At 37.6% G+C, this 22,363-nt stretch overlaps 13 protein-coding genes across 13 annotated transcripts; 2 read left to right on the top strand and 11 right to left on the bottom strand.

The window, feature by feature from the left end:
• Positions 1-13: 13 nt before the first annotated feature.
• Positions 14-892, bottom strand: RHIMIDRAFT_11890 (uncharacterized protein). The gene is made up of 3 exons (XM_023605375.1): positions 383-892; positions 208-320; positions 14-168 (listed from the first exon to the last, which is right to left on the bottom strand). Exons 1-3 carry the CDS (start codon positions 848-850, stop codon positions 159-161), a joined length of 591 nt encoding a protein of 196 aa, XP_023471470.1. The 5' UTR covers positions 851-892; the 3' UTR covers positions 14-158.
• Positions 893-1,270: 378 nt separating this feature from the next.
• Positions 1,271-1,453, bottom strand: RHIMIDRAFT_193513 (uncharacterized protein; the record flags this gene model as incomplete). Its single annotated transcript, XM_023605993.1, has 1 exon — positions 1,271-1,453. A coding segment is annotated over one exon (183 nt), but the record flags the coding sequence as incomplete, so codon positions are not given.
• Positions 1,454-1,571: 118 nt separating this feature from the next.
• Positions 1,572-2,792, bottom strand: RHIMIDRAFT_11870 (uncharacterized protein). Its single transcript, XM_023605369.1, has one exon. The coding sequence runs from the start codon at positions 2,397-2,399 to the stop codon at positions 1,755-1,757; it is 645 nt and encodes a 214-aa protein (XP_023471468.1). The 5' UTR covers positions 2,400-2,792; the 3' UTR covers positions 1,572-1,754.
• Positions 2,793-3,504: 712 nt separating this feature from the next.
• On the bottom strand, positions 3,505-6,355 carry RHIMIDRAFT_233181 (zincin; the record flags this gene model as incomplete). Its single annotated transcript, XM_023607904.1, has 7 exons — positions 3,505-3,639; positions 3,695-4,075; positions 4,127-4,231; positions 4,396-5,807; positions 5,862-5,910; positions 5,960-6,010; positions 6,092-6,355. 7 exons carry the CDS (start codon positions 6,353-6,355, stop codon positions 3,505-3,507), a joined length of 2,397 nt encoding a protein of 798 aa, XP_023471467.1.
• Positions 6,356-6,427: 72 nt separating this feature from the next.
• On the bottom strand, positions 6,428-7,858 carry RHIMIDRAFT_310380 (uncharacterized protein). The gene is made up of 3 exons (XM_023614654.1): positions 7,617-7,858; positions 7,069-7,569; positions 6,428-7,012 (listed from the first exon to the last, which is right to left on the bottom strand). The coding sequence occupies exons 1-3, from the start codon at positions 7,819-7,821 to the stop codon at positions 6,597-6,599; spliced, it is 1,122 nt and encodes a 373-aa protein (XP_023471466.1). The 5' UTR covers positions 7,822-7,858; the 3' UTR covers positions 6,428-6,596.
• A 963-nt stretch (positions 7,859-8,821) lies between these two features.
• On the bottom strand, positions 8,822-9,708 carry RHIMIDRAFT_254746 (uncharacterized protein). Its single transcript, XM_023611115.1, has 2 exons — positions 9,265-9,708; positions 8,822-9,201 (listed from the first exon to the last, which is right to left on the bottom strand). The coding sequence occupies exons 1-2, from the start codon at positions 9,682-9,684 to the stop codon at positions 8,884-8,886; spliced, it is 738 nt and encodes a 245-aa protein (XP_023471465.1). The 5' UTR covers positions 9,685-9,708; the 3' UTR covers positions 8,822-8,883.
• Positions 9,709-11,405: 1,697 nt separating this feature from the next.
• Positions 11,406-12,326, bottom strand: RHIMIDRAFT_254744 (uncharacterized protein). The gene is made up of 3 exons (XM_023611114.1): positions 11,995-12,326; positions 11,788-11,941; positions 11,406-11,739 (listed from the first exon to the last, which is right to left on the bottom strand). The coding sequence occupies exons 1-3, from the start codon at positions 12,269-12,271 to the stop codon at positions 11,607-11,609; spliced, it is 564 nt and encodes a 187-aa protein (XP_023471464.1). The 5' UTR covers positions 12,272-12,326; the 3' UTR covers positions 11,406-11,606.
• Positions 12,327-12,510: 184 nt separating this feature from the next.
• On the bottom strand, positions 12,511-14,432 carry RHIMIDRAFT_210674 (lysyl-tRNA synthetase). Its single transcript, XM_023607178.1, has 3 exons — positions 14,331-14,432; positions 14,125-14,257; positions 12,511-14,057 (listed from the first exon to the last, which is right to left on the bottom strand). The coding sequence occupies exons 1-3, from the start codon at positions 14,396-14,398 to the stop codon at positions 12,540-12,542; spliced, it is 1,719 nt and encodes a 572-aa protein (XP_023471463.1). The 5' UTR covers positions 14,399-14,432; the 3' UTR covers positions 12,511-12,539.
• Positions 14,433-14,539: 107 nt separating this feature from the next.
• On the bottom strand, positions 14,540-16,570 carry RHIMIDRAFT_233176 (uncharacterized protein; the record flags this gene model as incomplete). The annotated part of the gene is made up of 5 exons (XM_023607903.1): positions 14,540-15,261; positions 15,311-15,821; positions 15,868-16,003; positions 16,054-16,408; positions 16,459-16,570. 5 exons carry the CDS (start codon positions 16,568-16,570, stop codon positions 14,540-14,542), a joined length of 1,836 nt encoding a protein of 611 aa, XP_023471462.1.
• Positions 16,545-17,076, top strand: RHIMIDRAFT_11826 (uncharacterized protein). The gene is made up of 2 exons (XM_023605362.1): positions 16,545-16,856; positions 16,909-17,076. Exons 1-2 carry the CDS (start codon positions 16,650-16,652, stop codon positions 16,993-16,995), a joined length of 294 nt encoding a protein of 97 aa, XP_023471461.1. The 5' UTR covers positions 16,545-16,649; the 3' UTR covers positions 16,996-17,076.
• A 58-nt stretch (positions 17,077-17,134) lies between these two features.
• On the bottom strand, positions 17,135-18,464 carry RHIMIDRAFT_196016 (gamma-actin; the record flags this gene model as incomplete). Its single annotated transcript, XM_023606086.1, has 5 exons — positions 17,135-17,365; positions 17,417-17,552; positions 17,604-18,277; positions 18,331-18,396; positions 18,444-18,464. 5 exons carry the CDS (start codon positions 18,462-18,464, stop codon positions 17,135-17,137), a joined length of 1,128 nt encoding a protein of 375 aa, XP_023471460.1.
• A 2,482-nt stretch (positions 18,465-20,946) lies between these two features.
• RHIMIDRAFT_254741 (uncharacterized protein) lies at positions 20,947-22,137 on the top strand. Its single transcript, XM_023611113.1, has one exon. It carries the CDS (start codon positions 20,990-20,992, stop codon positions 21,788-21,790), a length of 801 nt encoding a protein of 266 aa, XP_023471459.1. The 5' UTR covers positions 20,947-20,989; the 3' UTR covers positions 21,791-22,137.
• On the bottom strand, positions 21,888-22,363 carry RHIMIDRAFT_11785 (uncharacterized protein). The gene is made up of 3 exons (XM_023605355.1): positions 22,178-22,363; positions 22,050-22,135; positions 21,888-21,988 (listed from the first exon to the last, which is right to left on the bottom strand). Exons 1-3 carry the CDS (start codon positions 22,326-22,328, stop codon positions 21,986-21,988), a joined length of 240 nt encoding a protein of 79 aa, XP_023471458.1. The 5' UTR covers positions 22,329-22,363; the 3' UTR covers positions 21,888-21,985.

Here is a 22,363-nt window from a genome sequence, read left to right as displayed (position 1 = left end):
TCAAGACAGAAGCAACACAATTCATGTTATAAACTGAGTTTGGTAACTGGAGCATCTTGAATTTATATTGTGCCCAATCTTCCTTATACCTTGCTTCTGGAACAACAATACACAAGTCAAGGTCTGCGTCCTTGAATACTAGACCGCTTGCTGATGACCTACATGACTCTGTTTGCACTTTAGTTTTCTTATCTGAGTCATCCTTACCCAAAAACAGCTACTTTCAAGTCCATATCAGGCCATACTTGGTTCAACCTATATTGAATCCTGTTCTTCAACGACCTTCTGTCGTCGATCATTGCCTGTGTCGGCTTCAGTTCCTAATACCACGTATATTAGTTTGACACACGGAAAGAAGATAATACCATCGATTGAAACTCACACGATACAGGTTCATTATTTCTTCTGACAACTCTTGGTCTCTCTCCATCATTTTCCTATTGGACCGAATATCCTCAAGATACGAATGGTGATTTTCTTCGCTATAGCATATAAATAGAAGGGTATGACTCGACTTATTTTCGACAAGTTCAGGAAAATATCGGTAGGCAAAACGTGGATCACTATAGTAGTCATTGGTGTACATCAACTCAAAGTCCCATCTCTTCCAATCACCACAAGAAACAAAAGACTTGTATATCTTTCCTCTACTGTTTATAAAGTCATCAAGTCCTTTGGACATTGCGAAATAATAACTGCACTGATCTCCATACTTTTGTTCCACGAATTGCTGAAGCGAAGCGATAGAAACAAGACGTGCTGCCTTTTTTCTTACTACGCCTATATTGTGCTGCACTGTAAAATCCACGCAATCTTTAAAGAATTGCTGGTGGTCAACAATAAAGGTCATATTGCTAGTACAACAAAGAAAGAAAGAAAGAGAAAAAAAAAGAGGGAAAAATGTGTAAAATGCCCTGAAGCCCTTGTGACAGCAGGCTTTATTTTTATGCAAATCCTAAAGTCATAAAGTCTGTTTCTTTATTTAAAGATACATTAATTGCTGTATAGTCACAGGCTGTTTAAATACTACATCAACTGCTATAATACGGAGGAGTATAGTTGCTATCATTAGATAAGTATGACATGTTCTATTTTGGGATATTGAATAATCTACCTTGTTCTCTCTCGTTTGATCGCATCAATTTCTCGTCTTAGTTCATTTATTTCATTCTCCAGATCGTAATCTCGACGCTTTAACAAGGAAATATATTCAACAGCTAATAATAACATTATTAGAAGCTTTTAAGTCAAAAGGATATGCAAAGTTACCTTTACTTAAGATTTCCCATTTACTAGTCTTCATATTCTTTTCAACAGGTAAAGAATCCCGAAGTTCATCAAATAAGCACTTCATCTCTTTCCTTCTTTTACGTTCAGCTAGTTTATGACTGATCCTCAGGGCTGGACTACGTGAATAAGGTGTTTCCTTTCGCGGTCTTTCCCTATCTGATACTAGCAGATCAGTCCCGTTACTGTTTATCTCTTCTTCCGACAATTGAGGTAAAGAGCTTGCACTTCGAACAGTTACAAGGGGCATAGACGCTCTTCTAACCGGCGTATAAGGCTCTGTAGCTCTGTAATCCTCAATCAAGGATGCCTTGCGTCGCTGGCTACTTAACGAAACGGGTCCACCATGATGGTTATCCATCAGTTGGGAAGAATGGCTGTAACGTGATGTTGCTGCCTTATCTTGCATAAATTCTGGACGACCTGTATTCACAAGCTGAGATGGGCTCGGAGGTGCAGAAAGTGTATCATATGTTGGTAACTCTGGAATAGTTGAGGGAAATTTGAATGCTAAAGAGAGAATATATGTATAAGAATCTAAATTTCACCATGTGCTCAACCCGCATACCTTTATATTTTGATGCCGACGTATTATTGCCTCCAGTAGGACCATACCTCGACGTTGAACTGTACGATGTTTCAGCTGTGGCAATAGAGTGTCTGCGTTGAAAGGGGTCGTAAAATGAGCCTGTATTGGGTGGTGGTGCTAATGGATGTTTGCTGCCATTGTTCGTAGTATTAGCTCCGTTGCTTAACGAGTATCGTCTGCCGAACGAATAGGATAAGCTATCCTGATTGTCATAAAGGCGTTGTCTGGTAAACGCTGAAGGAGAAGGGGACCGAGAAGGACAATCATAATCTGTAGCAACAGACCCTCTCCGGCTTTGGACAGCTGAGTTTGGCAACGGCAACACTTCTGCAATAGACGGACGGCGACTCGTGCTGTGAAATGAAGCAGGATCGGTAATGGATCCTCGCCGGGAGAATGATTCATAAAAGGACTGGTGTGAATTGGGTTCTAGAGGAGACGGCCCTGAAACATGTTGTCGACGTTGGGGCTGGGACACAGTCATGTCTGACATTCTATGTCGAATATAATCATCAGGGGTCATATTGGCAGGTGTAGCCGAGGATATAGACGATAGACTCTTTATTGACGGAAGACTGGGCTTGTCTTTATTTCAAAAAAATAAGCAATGAGAAACCGAATGCACATCTATGTGTTTATGATGTGTACCTTTGCTACATGGATGCATTACTTCGTCCCCAGGATGTTGCTCATCAATCATCATCTTGTCTTGGATTTCTTCTTCTCGGATATTATTTCTTGGCTGAGCTGAATCAATCAACGGTCTTAGTAAGTGGTTTGCTGGAGGTAGCGTAGCATTGGTGATATCTATATCCACGGTTTCCATGGTAACTTATAGTACGGAAAATATATAATAGAAAAGATAAATAAAGAAGAGAAAGAAAGAAAAAAAGAAACTATAAATATTATTTATTTATATAAAAATATAAAAATGCAGAAAAAGAAAAAGAGTTTTTAAGGGTAGAGTAAAAGCTTTTATTTTTATCGACCTCTGATTCTATCAAAGGGGAGGAAATAAGGAAAAAGAGCAGTGCAAAATGGTGTTAAGCGCCTATGACAGTCACGTATCTCATTGTGTATAGTCCTCCCCTTTCCTTTATTTGCTCCTTTTCACCCTTTTATGCATTTAATGTATTGTTCTTCTTTTGAAAAAAGGGTCAGATGTCTACTTTTTTTCCCCGTTTTGATGCTCGTGTCTCCCTCTTTTTTTTTCTTCTTGTAATAACATAGACTCCCTGTCATTTATGTAAATAGAGAGAAAGTAGCGACATTAGCTTGACAGACCGGTTAAAGACACAATAACAAATGACAGTTTGCACATTGTCAAGTCGATCGAGCGGGATTAGAAATGAACTTGATCGCCCTTATTCTGAGTTGCTTTTAATCTTGCTTTACCATTTGCATAAACGGAACACCAGGAGGTATATTGACAATATCAAAAGGAAAAAAAAATCTCCTTTTCACAGAAAAGAAAATGTAGTGTAATTTCCTTATTTCATACAGATTTTCTTTTTTACTTTTTTATTATTTTTTTAGATCCTTTTTGCTCCTTGTTTATGCAACTTGTAAACACACAGACAGTGAAGACTATATCTGACTTTCAAAAATAAGGTTGTGTCAATATTTTATTACCAAAGTTCACATTTATGAACAGGATTCATAGGACTTCCGGCTGGACACTTGAATACGTTTGCAAAATCCACAGAATTTTGTATAGCGCCATTGACACGCCATTTAGGAGGGGAGTGTTCATCAGTAAGGACCTATGAGAATAGATGATTTAAGGATGTGGACATACAAAAGGCTTAAAATACTTACACCTTTTTTAGCTTGGGCAGGTGTAGCCTTATTACACCAGATACGACCATAATTAATAAAAAAGAGTTGTTCAGGAGATAGATCGTCTAATCCAGGCAAGCGAACATTGTTGTACTTTTTGTTCTCCTTATCGCTGTCATATTGTTGCTTCCATGCTAGGTATGCTTCTCTTAACCCACCATTGTCAGCAAGGTTTTCACCTAAAGTAAGCTTTCCTTTGACATGGAGCGCATCACCCTTTTCATCAATAACAGTAAATTTACTATATTGCTTAATAAAGCATTCGGCCTTCTCATCAAACTGAGTAGACGTCTCGTTCGTCCACCACTCCACAAGCTTACCATCCGCGTCAAACTGTCTACCGTTATTGTCAAAGCCATGCTATATAGAGCGAGGTTTAATGGAAAGTAATATTAAAAAAGAACCACTTACTGTAAGCTCATGACCAACGACAGCACCGATTCCACCATAGTTTAGATAATCAGGGTAATTGCTACCAAAGAAAGGGTTTTGTAAAATACCAGCAGGAAATACAATCTGCCAAACAAAGTGTTACATACGTCTGGTTTCATTTCATGTCCCCCTTCTCTTCTCTCCTTTATGATTATTTCGGTAATATCCATTGCTTAAATAAGCATTGGAAAATTGATGAAAAAGGCATAAAAGGAGAGAACGATGTATTGGGGGGAGGACTTTCTTACCTCATTGAAAGAAGGGTTGTAGTAAGCATTGACCTCCTGGGGATTCATAAGCCATTTCTTCTTTTCGGGTGCTTTGCCTACTTGACTCCATTCTTCGTTAATGGCCCATTGACGCGAGTGTAAGTAATTTCCAAAATAATCGTCTTCTTTTAATTCCAAGTCGCTATAATACTCCAAGAGTGAAAGTGGAGACATGACATTGGGTGATGAATCAGGATAACCAATCTTTTGGATAAGTTTATCTACTTTTTCAATAGCCCTTTCGCGTGTCTTGTCATCAATCCAAGATAGCTCTGGAAGCCTCTTTACAAAGATATCCTTGATAGACTTTACAAATTCATCTGTATATTTCTTGGCATCTCCACCAAACTTTTCCAATACATAGTAGCGACCCACTAAGAATCCAATGGAATTATCTACTTCATCCAAACATACGTCCCATCGAGGCTTTATAGACTTGGGATCTGCGCCGACTAGTTTAGCATTCATTTGGCGAATGGGTTCACGTATGGGCTCGCTGAGAGCATTTGCATAGGTATGAATCGCTCTCCACATAAGGAATGCTTGAATGTTACGGCTGGGTTCGCTTTGTATTAACTCAGTTAGGTTGCCAATATAGTGTGGTGAAGTAACGACGATGTGACTTGGATGAGGTGCTGTGGATGGTAGGAGATGATCAACAAACAATCCCCAGTCGATTGCGGGAGAATGTTTAGTGATCTCGGAAAGAGTCATGGGATTATAAATGCCCGTAGGGTTCTGGAAATATTCAGGATCGTCGCTGATCTTGGCCAATTTCTTCTCAAAATCAATGATCATACGTGCTGTGCTATTTGCGCTAAACTTGTTCCAACTAAATTCGGGTCCACTTTTGGCAAAGACGGCTTCCAGTGTTTCAGCAATCGTTTCATATAGAAGCTGAATCGTTTCATCTTGCTTATAGTAATCCTTGGTAGGCAATGTCAAGCCTTCTTGAGCCAACAATAAGGTATTAACATTAGGATCTTTATAGTCCGCGTCAACATCAATTTCAAATAAGGCATAAACACCTCTCTTTGCCAAGTAGGATAAAGCCTTGGTCAACTCACGAGAAGAATCAGCCAAGGAAGAAGGGAAAAGGTTACGGATCTCTTTCAAGAGAGGATAAATAGGCTCGGCACCACGTTGATCGATCAAAGTTTCATTCATGCATGAATCATACAGACTCTTTGCCTTGTTAAAGACCTGCTTATCCACCAATTTTTCGGGATCGGGCAATTTGCTAAAAGATGAATGTGTGCGATCATAAAAGTCGTCAAAGGAGCCAGAAAGAATGTCGCGAAGGGTCTCCTTGTTTTGGTCTCTGAGAGTCAAGAAGGAATTAATTCCTGACTTGCCATCTGGTATTCTATGATTCTTTTCCCAGTTATTGCCTATTATGCAAATGATTAATATGCACGTCACTTCCCCTTTTAAGCTCGCCCTACATGTATATTTATAAAAATCATCACAGGGATCGACCGTGGTGTCAATGTCCTGCAGAAACATAAATATGATAAAGTATTCAAAATAGGGTATAACAAACCTTTAGGATTTGGGCGGCTGTCAAGACACATTCAGGTGTTAAGCAAACAGGCTAAGAAGAAGAAAAAAACAAGTGAGTACACACAACTCCCTTTCTTGGCCAACACACGTGTTATGAGACAATATTATTTACACTGGTATTATTGTTTTCTGGGGGTGAAGGGTGATCTGTGGGTGGATTGTGAGGTTTTTCATCATAGACTCGACGTGCATAAAGGCCGGCAAGGATACATAAAACAATGAAAAAGAGTGCAGTTAACGTAAAGAGGACTTTTTCCAAAAAAGTAAATCTTCCACTATTGCCACTCTCCCTAGCTTCAATGTTCGGTTGGTCATCTTGAGGTTCATTGCTTTCAGCCCCTCTGTCTTGTAAAAGAGGATCTCTTTCCGAGCTCATTTTGTTTACAAAAGGAGTGAAAAGAAAAAGAATTTGCGTAGATTGAAAGGATGAATTTATAATTTTATTCAGCATTGATAAGTTATGCGCCGCTTATTCCATATTCAGTGTCTCTTTGAAATGTCCCACTGCCAAAATAATAACAACGAATAACATAAATTTAACCTTGAGCACATATCAATTAGTAACTTTTATTACAACTTCTTACATATACCAATAAAGAATACTTTTGATAACCACCCTATTTTTCCTCTTCATATTCTGCCAAGAATGCTGCCAAGCCTTCTGGTAAGGCATAATCGAGCTTCTTTTCGTCTATCAAGGATTGTGCTTCCTTAATCAACTTGACAGCTCGTTCATAAATTTGGTTCTGTTCTTCTTCATTCAAGACCAAATTTCCTTCATTTACATAGACTTCGGCCAAATCAGTAAGTATCTGTGGGGTGAGTTTATCTGACTTCACAAGCTCTGTATGTGCTGTTTCAAGGTGCTTTTTACTTTCCAGAATAGCTTCATAAGCATTTTTTTCTTCTTTGCTCAATTCAGTCTTTTCCTCCTCTTCATCTTCATCTTCCTCAACGTTATCCAACCAGTAATGGGCAACTTGTAACTTACATAAGCCAAGCACAGACAACGCCTGGGTATTGGTAGGTTCATCTAGTGTGCTTCTGATTAGACTTTGCTCTTTCTCCTTTCTCTCTTGTCGGTCTTACCTCTCAAAATCTGTTCAAGCGTTTTCTCGGCCCATGTTATGAACTTGTCACGAGATTCAAGAGTTGTGTATAAGGAACCGTGATTTTGAGCAATATCAGCAAGTTCAATGATCACCTTGGAAGATAGTTTGGATTCACTGATCGCTTTATCCACAGTGGACAGAGCGCGTATAGCCAATTCAGGAACATTATCATCTGACATTTGGCTGGAAGCCTTAGCAAACCAGACCTTTGCAAGAGCCACATTGACCTTGCTGACTAGTTCAGCAGTGTCTTCTTTTTCCAAGTGCTCTAAACTGTCATTTAATCTTTCCTCTGCAGCATCCAAATAAGGTTCAAAATCCTCATCTTCTATCAAACGGCCCAATTCATATAGAGCAACGCCATAATTGTAATAAAAACTGGCAGGCAGAGGATTTTCAGAGTCCCAGTTACGAAGAATACGATCGGATTCATGAATCGTTCCGCGAAGTAAAGGTAAAGCTTCAGAAGAGTCAGACTCTAATATAGTGTAAGTGAACACACTTGTATTCAATAAAAAGCCTTACCGAGTTTTTCTAAAGCGCTTTCCAAAAGAGCGGCTGTCTCTCCAAGCTCATCACCTTCTTCCACCTCTTTGTCGATAACAACAGTTTGAGCATTCTCGGGGATCTCGGTTGGTTGAGTAGTTGAGTCATTGTTGTTCTTTGGCTTTTTGGATTTAGCTAATGCGCTACCTTTCAAGCCTCTGGGTCTCTTCTTTTCAGCTGTCATGATCTATGAATCTAATAAAGAAAGAGAGAAAAAAATTATGGGCTGACAGAACCTGTCAAAAAAAAAAAAAAATCGGAGTGACTTTTATGCTTAGCTTTAATGGGTGAATGCGATTGATTGATAAAAAGTTATATCAACTAAATCACATTATTTATGTGTTTGAACAGCACCTTTTATTTATATGATTAAAGATATACCTTTTAACAAATGGTAATATTTCTTATTTGTTTTGTTCCTTAATGATGTTTTTATATTTTACACCAATCAAAAACTCAAGGGAGATTGTCTGCTTTTATAGTTTTTGATCAATACTTCAATTTCTTTCAAATAAAAAGAAACACTTATGCTGCTACCGACATCATCGTATGATTCTGTATTTTCTCCGAATTACATGTTTACTATCTTTGTCTCTTGTTTGAAAGCAAGATTTCGCTTTGGTTATAAAAGACTGATATTTCTCTATGAAGAAGAGGGTGAATGCCGGATATGAAAGGAGACTGCAAAGACCTACATGATAGATTACCGCAAAATAGCATATTTGAGTAAAGCTTCATTAATATACAAACAAGCTTTGAGTAAACTGGATATTTTTTCAAGAAAAAAAGAAGAATCTACTTTGATAGATACACTTACGAATGACATTTAATAAAGCTCTTGATCTATTTACTTTGTTTAGTGTGATATTGTTGAAGGATAATAGCTTAACTTCGGAAATATAAGCATACGCCAATGTGGAATAAGTCTTTTTGTGAAAAGAGAGAGATTCATGGAAGAGGAAATTGATCTTTATATGCAAGAACAAATACTGTCAGCCAAATTACATCTTAAACTGTATTAATATGATGCGCCATCAACTACTACTGACTAAAGATGCCATGAATCAGTGTCGTGGGCTTAATACGATGTATTGTGTTAATATCGAATAGAAAAGATGACTTTGGCTTATGTACGAAATATATTGACTATATGTGAAAGGGCGTAATCTTCCTCGAAATAAAAGTAGAAATATGATATTTAGGCTTTTAAACGAACCTTGAAGGGTTCAGGGTTTATTAACCCACATTATGGCAGTAACCATGCCAACGAGTCAGCATACTGCACGTTTATAGGGAAATTAGACAAGCCAGAAAGTAAAGTGCTGCCTTCAAATCCGGCTGGAAGGCTATTATAGAGATCTTCAAAAACGCCAGTAGTTGACGGCGTACTTGTCTCGGTAGGCACAGCATTGAGAAAGAGATCAGAATAATTGGTCGCATATGGTGGCGAGCAACTATCGAATGTATCAAGATGGTTACCATTCCTTTTGAATCTACAAGTTGGGCAGCAACGAACAAAACGAGCAATCAGTTCCTTGGGGATCCATGAAAAACTACCTTTGACCTAAAAAAAAAAAAAATGAAAATTTAGTCTTATAATCCTCCGAAGAACTAGCAAATAACCTACAATAGCGGATGTCTTGTCTCTGCCGCCATGATTCGCGATTTTATGAGCATCTAATAGAATCTCATAGATAGTTTCCTTGATAGCTACTGGTTTCCCATTATGGCAGACGACTTTAGTTTCTCCAGCAGAAAGTTCAAACATCTTCTTTGCCCAGTACCTGAATTGAGCTGTCGATATTGCTGTATTACTTGGATTTTTCAAAATTTCCTCTATACTCCTGTAGCGATCAAAATCAATAAGTGCCTTATCTCTTTTCTTTGCATGAAGCTTGTCCAAGTAATCCTGCATGGTGACTTGAAAATCAGACATTGTAGTGAAGCCATAATCATCCTCTTTAGGAGGATTGGATAAACTTTCAAATAATGAGATCGGAGGAAGATTGTTGCAAGTGTTGAAATCATTGAAAACATAAGCCTGCATTTTAGTAACCAAAAAAGCTTGAAGAAGAAGAGTAAAGGAGAGTGGAGAAAAATAGAAAAGTGTGCTCTTTAAATATGTAAGAATCAACAGGTATGCATTAACAATTCCTCATGATCCTTGTATCCTCGGCTTTTTTAAATAAGATCAATTGCATACTGTTTTCTTTCTTATCTACTGGAGAAATACATTGTTGGTAGAGATCTATGTCACAGGCAAATCAACCTTCGTACATATTAAAATATCCGGAAATAAAAAGAGTTATTTCCAAGGATCTGGATTGATAAGCACAGGGTAGGCTAACAGATCAAGTTAAAATATGAGTTGCTTAATCTTGGTGCCCTTTCGATGGTCTTCTTATTTGGTATGTATGCATTGTAAATTACATTGTATGTCATTTGGTATTCTTTGGTTCGTGTAAAGGTCGTGTCAATTAATATCTATTGTTGCAACATATGTCGTCATTGGCAGAAATGGTCGAACTTCTGTTTAAATAGTTGCAATTTCAACTTTTGTTATCTATTGTATGCATACGCATTTGCTGCTCCAATTGATCAAGTTGCATTGTAAAAAAAAAAAGTATACGTTCTGTATTTGCTATATGCTATGAATTAAAGACAAGTATCAAAAAAATTGACTCAGGATATGCTCATTCTGTTTGCGAAATTTAATGATGTCCTTATTCAGACAAAGGTTTCATTTTCATATTTATACGACATACATTTGAAAGTAACTTTCAAGTTCCTGAGCGTTGAAGGAACAGAAACCGGGCAGTAATCCTACCTTATTGAATAATATGATATAGACCAATATTAATAAGTGGAGCATTAATTACCCCACGATACCTCTGTTAGTTTGTCATGCATTCATTATAATTCCTATCTACCATTACATCTATTAATACCATGTCGTCTTAAACAAAATTAGACCTACGAAGATTGTGTCTAGAATCATTAAAAATGTCCTGCAGTGAGTAGCATAATTTTGACAATAAAGAAGCTTGCATGAATTTGCAATGTACGCGTCATATGTTCATATCAAAACCAGCAAACAATGGCTGCATGCATATCAATAGACAGTATCTTACTGCAATAAGAATATATACTAAAGAAGCATTCCAAAAGTATAGCTTGAGCTTCCTTTTTCTAAAACGTGTGCAAACACACGCGTTATGCTGCCTTGTGTATAATTCGCCGATCATGGCCATCGAATGATTTTTCACGTCTGCTTCTGGAATGTAATGTCTTGTTGCACACATGTAACTTTAAACCTGCTACACCTAATGTTGCACTCTCTCTCTCCGATCATAGTCCTCAATGTTATTGAATTACTGTTGAAAGTGCTACAATTTTTTACGAGGTATACCTTAACATAGTTTTAATGCTTTACTTTAAATATTAAAAAACAAACTGATAAAACAGAACACAGTAGAAAGTCTGTTCCTTGTCACATTCTTTGATAAAAGATATATCCGATTGTATTACATACGTTATTGGGGTAACCCTGCAAAGCACTAAAAAGATGTGTACATCTTGTCCAACTGACAACAATAACATTTATATTTAGTGTTTCATAAATAAAGCAAGTTATTGTTGTCGGATAATTACTAGAATGACATGGAAACTTCAGCTCCATCTTTTACAATGATAAAGTTGTTGTCAATGAGCATCCCTATAGCAACTGAAAACACGCTTTACTTTATCCATTTTCTTTGGCTCATATGGCTGAAAAACAAAATTTGTTTAAAACCATCTATATGAAAAACACAGCGATTTTCCGTGTCTTATTCAACACCGAGCCACGGTTCTTCATTTAAGTGAAATTCAAAACACTGTTGAAATGAACATTGTACATTTATTTGAAAGAAGTTGACTTGCGTAGAGATATCACAGCTTTATGATACAGAGTTATGCGTGCTTTGACATTTACAGGGTATTCGTTTCGTTATTGTTGTTTACATGATATAAGGAATGGGTCATCTTTAAGTGTGTGTCTGGAAATTGTATTAAATCAAGCATGTACATTTCAATATAAGAGTCGATAGCTGGACTTTGACATCTATTATATATGTGTTAATTCAATCAACGTAGATCATGTCTATCTTACTCTTTATGTAAAAACAATTGATTTCTCAGATAAACAAATTCTTCCTTTAGTTGTCGTATCTCTTGTTGACGCCTTTTATTTTCACTTGTTAATGATTCTGCTCTTCTTTCAAGCTGGTTTATCCATTCCTTTTTTCGTTGCCTACATTTATGAGCTATTTTTATCTGTATAAATGCGACTGTATCAATAATTAACCAATTTTCTAACCTGCAATTCTATTTCTTTCTAGGTTTCTTTTTCTTGTTGCCTCTTCGTCTTCTTCATCGCTTTCATGACTCGTCGGCCATGTCTTGTCCACCAATGATTCGTCTCTTGATACAATCAGCCGTACTCCCTCTTGATCTGACTTGATTCTTTTGTTCTGATGATGTTCAGATGGCTCCTGCAAGAAATAACTAGACACGTCCTCTGCTTTTCTTTTTGTGCTATAAAGAAGCTGTTGATCAAAACAGGGCTCAATTGAACTTGTTAGGCTTGGAGGCATCATGTTTTGTCGATTCATAAATACAAGAAAATACACAAGCAAAAAGAAAAGAAAAAAAGAAAGAAAAAAAGCAAACAATCGTAAACCAGTTTGTTTATCCACACTGTTTCCCTTGATCCTCCCCCATTGTGTACGATATGCGTAGTTTACAATTCAGTCGCCGACCAGTTTCAACACATGCAATTTGGCATGTTCTGCGTTTCTAGTCATGTGGTAAAAACACCTCTGCAAAAGAAAGAAAAAAAACAGTGTTTATTATTAAAAGAAATTAATTGTTTTCTTCGGGCTTCATGGCAGGGAATAAGAGAACTTCCTTGATATTATTTGAGTTGGTTAAGAACATGGCAAGACGATCAATACCCATACCCCAACCACCAGTGGGAGGAAGACCGAATTCCAGTGCCTGACAGAAGCTTTCATCAATCAATTGAGCTTCATCATCGCCGGCTTCCTTATCTTGTGCTTGTTGTGCGAAACGTTCACGTTGATCGAAAGGATCGTTCAATTCTGTGTAAGCGTTACAGAGTTCCTTGGTAGCAACAAACAGTTCGAAACGTTCACAAAGACCAGCACGATCACGGTGCTTCTTGGCCAAGGGAGACATCATTTGTGGGTGACCAGTGATAAAGGTGGGTGAGATACAGTCAACTTCGAGGTATTCACCAACCAACTTGTCTAATAAACGGGCATTTGTACGAGGCTCAGAACAATCAAGCTTGTTCTTAATACAGAGATCTGACAGGAACTTGTTAGCTTCTGCTGTATGAAGTTGATCACCAGGAGGGAACTTGACATTTAACTTTTCTTCTAATGTTTGAATCATATCAAGGCGCTTGAATGGAGGACTAAAGTCAATGTTCATGACGGGCCCTTCGGGTCCATGAGGATGATATTCAACTTGGTACTTGCCAAAGATACTCTTGACTAAACCTGAAACGAGTTCTTCAGTCATGTCCATGAGATCGTACATATCAGCATAAGCCATATAAAATTCACAGGATGTAAATTCGGGGTTGTGGGTCATGTCAATAGATTCATTACGGAATTGACGGCCAATTTCATAGACACGATCGAGGCCACCTACGACCAACATCTTCAAATATAATTCAGGAGCAACACGCATGTACATGTCCAACTTCAAGTCATTGTGATGAGTGACGAAAGGTCTGGCAGTAGCACCACCAGCAATTCTGTTCATCATGGGTGTTTCTACTTCAAGGAAACCGCGTTGATCCAAGAAGGAACGAAGGTAAGTGATGGCCTTGGCACGAATATAAAACTTGTCACGGACAAAGCCGTTCATGATTAAATCGAGGTAACGCTGGCGATATCTAAGTTCCAAATCCTTAAAGCCATAGTTGGCCTTGGGCAACATACGAAGACAAGGAGACAACAGTTGAACCTTCTTGGGGAAGATGGACAATTCACCACGCTTAGTCTTACCGGGAACACCAGTAATACCGATGATATCACCACGTCTAAGGAGATCATGAATATGAGCATAGTCATCACCTTCATTATCTTGAAGAGCAGCCATGACTTGGATCTTAACACCATCACCGTGCAAGTCATAGAACCTTAGCTTGGCACCAGAAGCACGCTTGTTGTGGATACGACCGGCAACAGAGATAACTTGATCGTCAAGACGTTCACCAACTTCAAGCTTGTTGTACTTTTCAATGAATTCAGGAAGACTCAATGTGACTTGGAACTTGTGAGGATATGGGTTAGGATTAAGCTCGTCACGAAGCTTGTTGACAACTTTGGAACGTAATTCAAAGTATTGCTAAAAGCCCAGAGAAATGAGAGAGGGTTTATACCATGTTTTGTATATATATATATTTTGATCTTACGTTAGGGTTCAATTCCTCTTCACCTTCTTCAGCGCTCTTTTCCTTGGGAGCAGCTTCCTTGGCAGGAGCAGCAGCAGCCTTTGCAGCCTTTGCAGCTTCCTTTGCACGGAGCTTTTCACGTCTCTTGAACTCGCTGTACAAAAAAGTAAAATTATCAATCATTGATGTGGGAAAACCATTCGACGAACAAGAACTAGAATACATACGACTTGGAAATCATTTCTCCAGTAACAGGGTCCTTTTGGAGATTCTTTTGGTCAACAGGTTCTGACATTGTCTTTTTTTGTTTTGAAAAAAGAAGGAAAGCAGGAAAAACGCTCACAAAAAATTTTTTTAAATAGCCGACGGAAGTCAAAAAATTAAGGGGAGGGGGTTTTTCTTTTGGGTAATCAAGATCATCTAAAAAAATTGTGCTTTATTGTTGCCGCAGTGACCGAGACACTTCGTCCAGGAGGTCCCAAACACACTCTTCAGCCATATATTCATCGTATCGTTGAGAAATAGGTTTCCAATTTTCTTCTTGATCCGTAGGTGGATACTGAAACTGAGGGCCAAAGTTACAGGTGACTACACCACCTTTGAACACGCTGATGGCTGGATAGTAGCCCAATGTACCATCATCTTCAATCGGAGGGTCTTCTGTCCAGAGCTTGTGCTCTGTTGGATTATCTTCATTTTGACCGTTATTCTTTAACTTTCTTCTCTTTTTAGCTCTTTTAGCCACCATTGCTTGCGGTAAGCGTCCAAAATCTTCAAAGTCAAACAAGTCAGTAAACATGACGCCTTGATTGACACCGTTCTTGTAAATGGTTATATATGATCCCTTGAGTATTTTTGGCTCGTAAGTATCTTCTTCTTTCCTATAAGGGTCTGCCAAGGCTTCCATCTCTTTGCTAGGTCGGAAATCCTTCTCTTCAAACCACAAATGCTCTTTATATGCAATAGGAATACGTCTTCTTGAAGCACTTTTGAAGTGATCTTTATTTTTAGGCGGCAAGGAGATATACAATCCAATCACATCGCCTGTCTGGAAGGATTCTCCATATTTTTCTGGTCTTGAGCAAAACACCTTGTCACCTGTTCGATCACGATATCCGTAGCTGTAACCGTCATAACCGACAGGCGCATTGAGACATGCTGAGAAAGAATGAGTCATGTCTCTCCCTTCCTTTTGAACGTAGCTTACCTTCTCGTCTAGCCCAACCAATGCGCACATGAGGTCCATCCGTGCAGGAGGGACCAGCAGCATTTTGAATGACAGCCTCCCAAAACCAATTTCCTTCTTTTACACCTACATTAGCTCTGCACATGCGAAAACCTTTATCGGTTGTCACCGTCAGACCATCTTTGCTTACAGACACGTAGGGGCTTTTATCAGGTACGCTGATTGTGCAGCCACCTTCATTTTCGGCTTGCTGGTAGCCAACAAGCTTCAGAATGGACGGTTCACAAGGTATATATTTAAATCCAAATCGATTAAATGGATGATCTGCATTTGCTGTACCAGGTGGAAACATAACCGGTAATGGGTTGGAGGTATAAGGCACGGGTGAATTGGACTGTGATGAACTAGCTGTATGGACGGGTGGTGACGCGCTTGATTTGTTTTCTGCTGTCGTTGTTGTTGTTGTTGTTGACTTGGATGGCTCTTTACGCTTTTCCTTTCTGGATGATGAAGAAGGTGCCTTATTACCATGCTAATATCTGTCAGTACACATTATCTAACAGTGGCCCAAAAGTTACCTGGGAACCATTGGGTCTTATATTCCACAAATTAGGATCCGCTAATCTAAAATCGGAGCCTGCAGATCTTTCTTTCTCGTCTTGAGCAATAAACGTATCCTTGGAAGAATAAAGACAGCTACCCAACGTAGCCCACCTAAAATAAAATAAGACACACATATCGATACATGAAAAGCTATTATTTACCAGGTCGATGTCCTTGATCTTTCTGTGCATAAACTGGCCCAATGCTTATCCACAAATGGAATAATTTCCTTTTTATTGAAATAATACTCTTCTGGACGCCATTCTTGCATCAATGTCGCATTTCGACCGTCAAATAGTTCTCGATGATCAATACCCACGCGACACACAATTTCTTCCAAGATCAAATTAGCAATTGTCGTCGAACAGATCTCCTTCCAGCCTGCTGTTGTTCTCTCAAAGGTTTCTACGTGACTCTCGTTACAGTTACGACATACAAATGTGTAATTGGTAGTAAATAGAATGTTGGGTGGGTTAGCAACCGTAGTGCATTCGACATGAAACCAATTTTTACAAACTAGAGAAAAAATTAGATGCACATTATACATTATGAAATAGAAAGCTTACAGCGACATTGAAGTGACACTTGTAACAGGTTTCTATCTTTCCCACAATAACAATATTTATTCTGTGAATTGAGTGTATGAGTGTCGTTCCATACAAGATCACTATTTGTCATGGTGAAAGCAAAGAAAGAATAATAAAATAGACAATGTGACTTTTCTTTCTCTCTTTCTCTCTCTTTTTTATATTATAAAATGGGTAAAGCAAAAAGGGATCAACAAAAGAAGACAACACCTTATAGTCGACCAACAGCAATAAAGAAGAAGCCAATAACAAAAGCAGAAAAGCTAAAGAATAAGAGTATAACTGAAGATCTTGACAAGAATATTGATGAATTGACTCAGCAACTAAAACCGAAAAAGAAGAAGCAGATTCAAATTCGTAATGATGACATGGACAATGTAAGTTGTATTAGAAAGAATGTCAAGAATAGAATAATAATATGATAAACAGGATGAGAAAATAGAAAGACAACAGCTTGAATATGAAAAGACACAAAATGATTTAGATGACGCTCTTAGTCTCTTGACTAGGCTGTAGTAATAATATTAAGAATAATAAAGGAGCAGAAGATATGATTTATTTTCTTTTTTATTTTCATGTAAAAAGAGAAATGATATATTTTGAGACAAAAGAAAGAGAGAAAGATAAGAAAAAAAAATTAATGGGCGTATCATGTTTAGAAACACTTTCTGTGGACAATGGAAGGACCAGATTCGTCGTATTCTTGCTTTGAGATCCACATTTGTTGGAAGGTAGAAAGAGAAGCCAAGATGGAACCACCAATCCAGACAGAGTATTTTCTTTCGGGAGGAGCAACAATCTTGATCTTCATGGAAGAAGGTGCAAGAGCAGTAATTTCCTTTTGCATACGGTCAGCAATACCAGGATACATGGTAGTACCACCAGACTATTTAAAGATAAGTAAACATTCTTTTTCCCATCAAAAATATAAACATACCATGACAATGTTGGAGTACAAGTCCTTACGGATATCAACATCACACTTCATGATAGAGTTGTAAGTGGTTTCGTGAATACCAACAGATTCATGACCCAAGAGGGCAGGTTGGAAGAGAGCTTCGGGAGCACGGAAACTATATAAGCGTATAAATAATAAACTCAATAAAAAGTTTGTGACAACTTACCGTTCATTACCAACAGTAATGACTTGACCATCAGGAAGCTCATAAGACTTTTCAAGGGCAGAGGATTGAGCAGCAGTTTGCATTTCTTGTTCAAAGTCAAGAGCAACATAACAGAGCTTTTCCTTGATGTCACGAACGATTTCACGTTCGGCAGTGGTAGTGAAAGCATGACCACGTTCAGCAAGGATACGCATCAAGTAGTCAGTCAAGTCACGACCAGCCATATCCAAACGCAAGATGGCGTGAGGAAGGGCATAACCTTCGTAGATGGGGACAGTGTGGGTAACACCATCACCAGAGTCAAGAACAATACCAGTGGTACGACCGGAGGCATATAAAGAAAGAACAGCTTGAATAGCAACATAGAAAGCAGGAGCATTGAAGGTTTCAAACATGATTTGAGTCATCTTCTCACGGTTGGATTTAGGATTCAAAGGAGCTTCAGTCAAAAGAACAGGGTGTTCCTCGGGGGCAACACGAAGTTCGTTATAGAAGGTGTGGTGCCAGATCTTTTCCATATCATCCCAGTTGGTAACAATACCGTGTTCGATAGGATAACGAAGAGTCAAGATACCTCTCTTGGATTGGGCTTCGTCACCGACGTAAGAATCCTTTTGACCCATACCAACCATAACACCTTGGTGACGAGGACGACCAACAATAGAGGGGAAGACCTAAAATGCTCAGATGAGTCAATGGACACGACATCTCATCTTGTAAAACTTACAGCACGAGGTGCGTCATCACCAGCGAAACCGGCCTTACACATACCGGAACCGTTATCAATAACAAGCTACATAAAGTTAGAAACAGTAAAGACTAGTAAATAAAGTAACTTACAGCAGCAACTTCGTCCTCCATCTTAAAGATTAAACTTGAATAAAAGTAAAGAAGAAAAAGAAAAAGAAAAAAAGGGCGGGTGAGGGGAGACTATAAAAAAGAAAAAAAAAGAACCCAACTCCGTGACGCAGACACGTTCTGTTTGACATGATTGGTTGCTCTGCGAATTAATTTCTCAAAATAAACTCAGAAATCCTTTTTTATATTTATTCTTGGCTCAGCTGTAAAGCAAAAAAAGAAAAAAAAAAAAAGAAGCCAAAACAGATGTAGCCAAGCATTTATGATACATTCAAAAGGAAAAAAGAGAAGGGGAGATATGTACACCACTTCTTGGCCTCTAGTTCCCCTTTTCTATATCTACAACTCTCTCTCCCCCCTAACCTGTCTCCATCTCACCTTTAGTTGCACCCCCCCTTCTCCTGACAGTTTGTTCACTACTCTTTCTCCTTTATTCTTTTTTTTTGTGTAGTATGTTAAAAAAGGTAATGAATCGATTTTAGAAGGTTGAACATAATGCATTTGAATGGTAAGTGCACCAACGCGTTGTTTCTTTCCTTTCTCGTGATCAAAAATAAAAAACGGGAAAAGTGAAGCGGAATGTAAAATGCAAGATCGTCATTTCTCTCTTCCAACAAGAACTCTAAATGAAGTTTTAATTACGTCAAACAGGTTACCATGGATACCATGAACAGATCGTTTTATTTTCATGTCAACTATCAATAGATGAGTGATTAAATGCCATTGAGTTTTGTAAAGATAGCAAAAATAACTTACAGATAACGCGTATTAGGCTGTAGCTTGACCTGAAATATGAAAAAGTGTGCCCTTTAACTTAAATTCTTTTCATGTTTTCATTCTGCTAGGGGAGAGTAAGGATTGTGTGTTCAACTTGGCATTCATGTGTAAGTGAAAAGGATTATCTCCATTTGATCATTTGTCTTGGCTGACGTGTACTCTTTTTTAAGGGTAAAAGGAATGATTTTTTATTTATTTGGGTCTAGAATAGTTGAAAATAAAATAAATAGCAGAATTGCAAAAAGGTAGTAAAATATGGTAGCTCTTCATCACAGTGTTATCTTTGTTTGTCTGTTGATATCTGAAGGGGAGCCTAATAAAGCATGAGGCTGTGCAACTTTATTCTAAAAGGTGAGCACATTTTTTTAATAAAAAGAAGATATTTTACTCTACCCTAATTAGTATAGTCTCGGCACCTTATTTTCTTTATGCCTTGTTGTATATATAGAATGTGTGTAGATCATACTCATCATCATGGGGACAGGCAGGAAATGTTTGGGCTGTCATCCTTTCTCTCTCTCTCTCTCTCAATGGGCTTTTTATTCTCCTCTTGTGAACTACAACCATAATTCTATTTTCTACATCATTTATACTTACGGTTTCACTATGAATTTACTTGTTTCCGTATTTTATCTTGTGTAAACAAATGTGTACGAGGAGTACGTTTACACTTTATTCACAAATTATTCGCACACTGATAAAAAATGAGAATTTCAGACAACAAATAGGACAACAAATAATAATAAAAGAGAGCCCATCAGAGGCAAAAGAATGAATAAAAAAAATGACTATCTAATCAGTTATTTACACTGATATTAAATACTTACATTATAAAGAAGAGGATTTATAAGAGAAAAAAAGCGAGTAAAATTATAGAGATTGTTAAGATCTTACCCGGAAGTGCATTAAATAGGGCTGACGATAACCAGCCCGGAGAAAGAAGAGAAAAAAAAAAGAAAAGAAAAAAGAAAAGAGAAACCAAGAGGGTGAGCAAGAGAGAGCGGATGAGACCAAAGTTTGGTAAAAACCAAACTACCCCCAGCTAGCACCGGTACTGGTTTCGATTTTATGATATATAATACTACATGTCAGTTTCTTACAAGAGTAAAGAATACAACATACCTTAGGGCTAGCTGGGGAATAACTAGTCTTTCTTTTTGGTCCAAAAAAAAAGAAAAAGAAGATCAGACTATTTAAACAAAGTCTCTAACAACTTTTTCAGTTACATGTTGTTCATAAGTGTTAACTACATTTATTTTATGTATCTCTCAAAAAGACAGAATTCATTGCCTTTTTATTAATAAAGAAAGCGTTGATAATCAACTAAAGTGTAATTGTTATTAATCCTGTAATGTGCGAATAATTTCTGAAAAAAGTCTATATAGTTTTTTTTTTATTAAAGCCAATGATGCATTGCCTCCTCTTCTTACTAAAAGGTTTATAATTATGATATTGTTGTCATTTACAGAAAGCAATGGTTACATTCTATGATCTAACTCGTAGTTTGTCATAGAGAGAAGCTACTTTTCAAATAATAAAGAACAAAGGTATCAGTTTATTTAATGACAAGGTTGATATATAAGTCATTGCTGTGATCTAACAAAAACAACAACAGCATTATAAAGAGAGAGAGCAAAATGACAGTCCACCAATGCAGTCACCCAATGTGCCTGACATTTGTTCACTCGCTCTTTTTTCTGTCTGGTGGAAAGAAAACATTTTTTTTTTTCTTGTTTAAAAAAAAGAATTTAATGGCTATTGAAGAAAGAAACGATTATTTAGATAGCAAACTTCACATAGAAAATAGATACGATTCTTTATTGGCACTGATTGATACTATTTATCCACCACAATTTTGTACTCTATGTGATTATCTATTTGATTCACCTCACGACTTCAAACTTCATTTTAAAGAAAAACATAAGAAGCAACCTCGTTATCTATGTATTCACCCACATTGTGATCAAAGATTTATATCAAAAGGTGCTTTACGATTTCATATTTCCCGTTCTCACTTGGTCATTAATGCACCAAAACAAGAACTTTTAATTTATCATCATCTTTCATCCACTGCATCATCCCCAGCTACATCACCCACCCATTCGACTACACCTCCACCATCCTTTGCTTTTTTACCATCTTCCGCTTCTACCATATCCATATCATCCACCACGACTTCATCACCGCCTTTAATATCAAAAAAGAATAGAAAGAAACAAGAAAAGAAAATACTGCTGCTAGATGATGATCTATCAACACCTTCTCCTCCTCCTTCACCATTTTCTTTATATAATAGTAACAAAAAATTATCTAAAAAACCCACATTATCACCTGCTGCCGAATCGTTTCTCAACTCCATTTATCCACCTACTCAATGTCCAGCATGCATGAAAACATTCAATAGAAAAACAAATGTCATCAAACATTTAACTCAGGCTCATGCTGGAGAAGAGCCTTATCGGTGCATCTATCCCAAATGCACTCATCCTAGACTATACGCCACAAGGGAAGGATTGGTTTATCATATTGTACGTGTTCATGATGAACAATAAAAAAAATTTTTTTTTATTATTATGCCATCCATTTCAAGCATCTTGTTTCGCTATGGGTTGATAAACATTTAGTGGAGCAGTATTTCATTCCACATCTCAAGCATTTATAGTCACTAGGATATCCACACACTGAACAAAACTTTCTTGCTGGGTATATCGAAGGTGAAACAAGACAGGTTTGATAACAGTGCGCTGTCACTGGCTACACACATATAAATATATTATGCATTGTAAGCTAGTGTTTGTTTGTTTTTCTTACGCTTTCTTCTAATAAGGCGTTCAAGTTTGTCTTGGAAGCATACATGTTGGTACCTCGCCTATTTCTTGACTTGCGTGTTCCAAGACCTAGGTTGAATTAGAAAAAACCGATTAGGCGACATTTCATACCTTCTTCTTCTTGAGCAGCCAAAGCAATATTGATCAATCCTTCTACATCATTTAAAGATTGATGATTGTCTTTTTCTAAGGATTCCAACTGTCGTCTCAAATGTCTCGAATGTACTTCAGGATCATGAATCAATTTGACTCTTTTTGACATTCACGGCAAAAGTAAAAAAAAAAGTAAGCCTTTTT

Source organism: Rhizopus microsporus, assembly GCF_002708625.1.
Source record: "Rhizopus microsporus ATCC 52813 unplaced genomic scaffold scaffold_1, whole genome shotgun sequence".
NCBI lineage: Eukaryota > Fungi > Mucoromycota > Mucoromycetes > Mucorales > Rhizopodaceae > Rhizopus > Rhizopus microsporus.
This window is presented reverse-complemented; position numbering and strand designations above follow the sequence as displayed.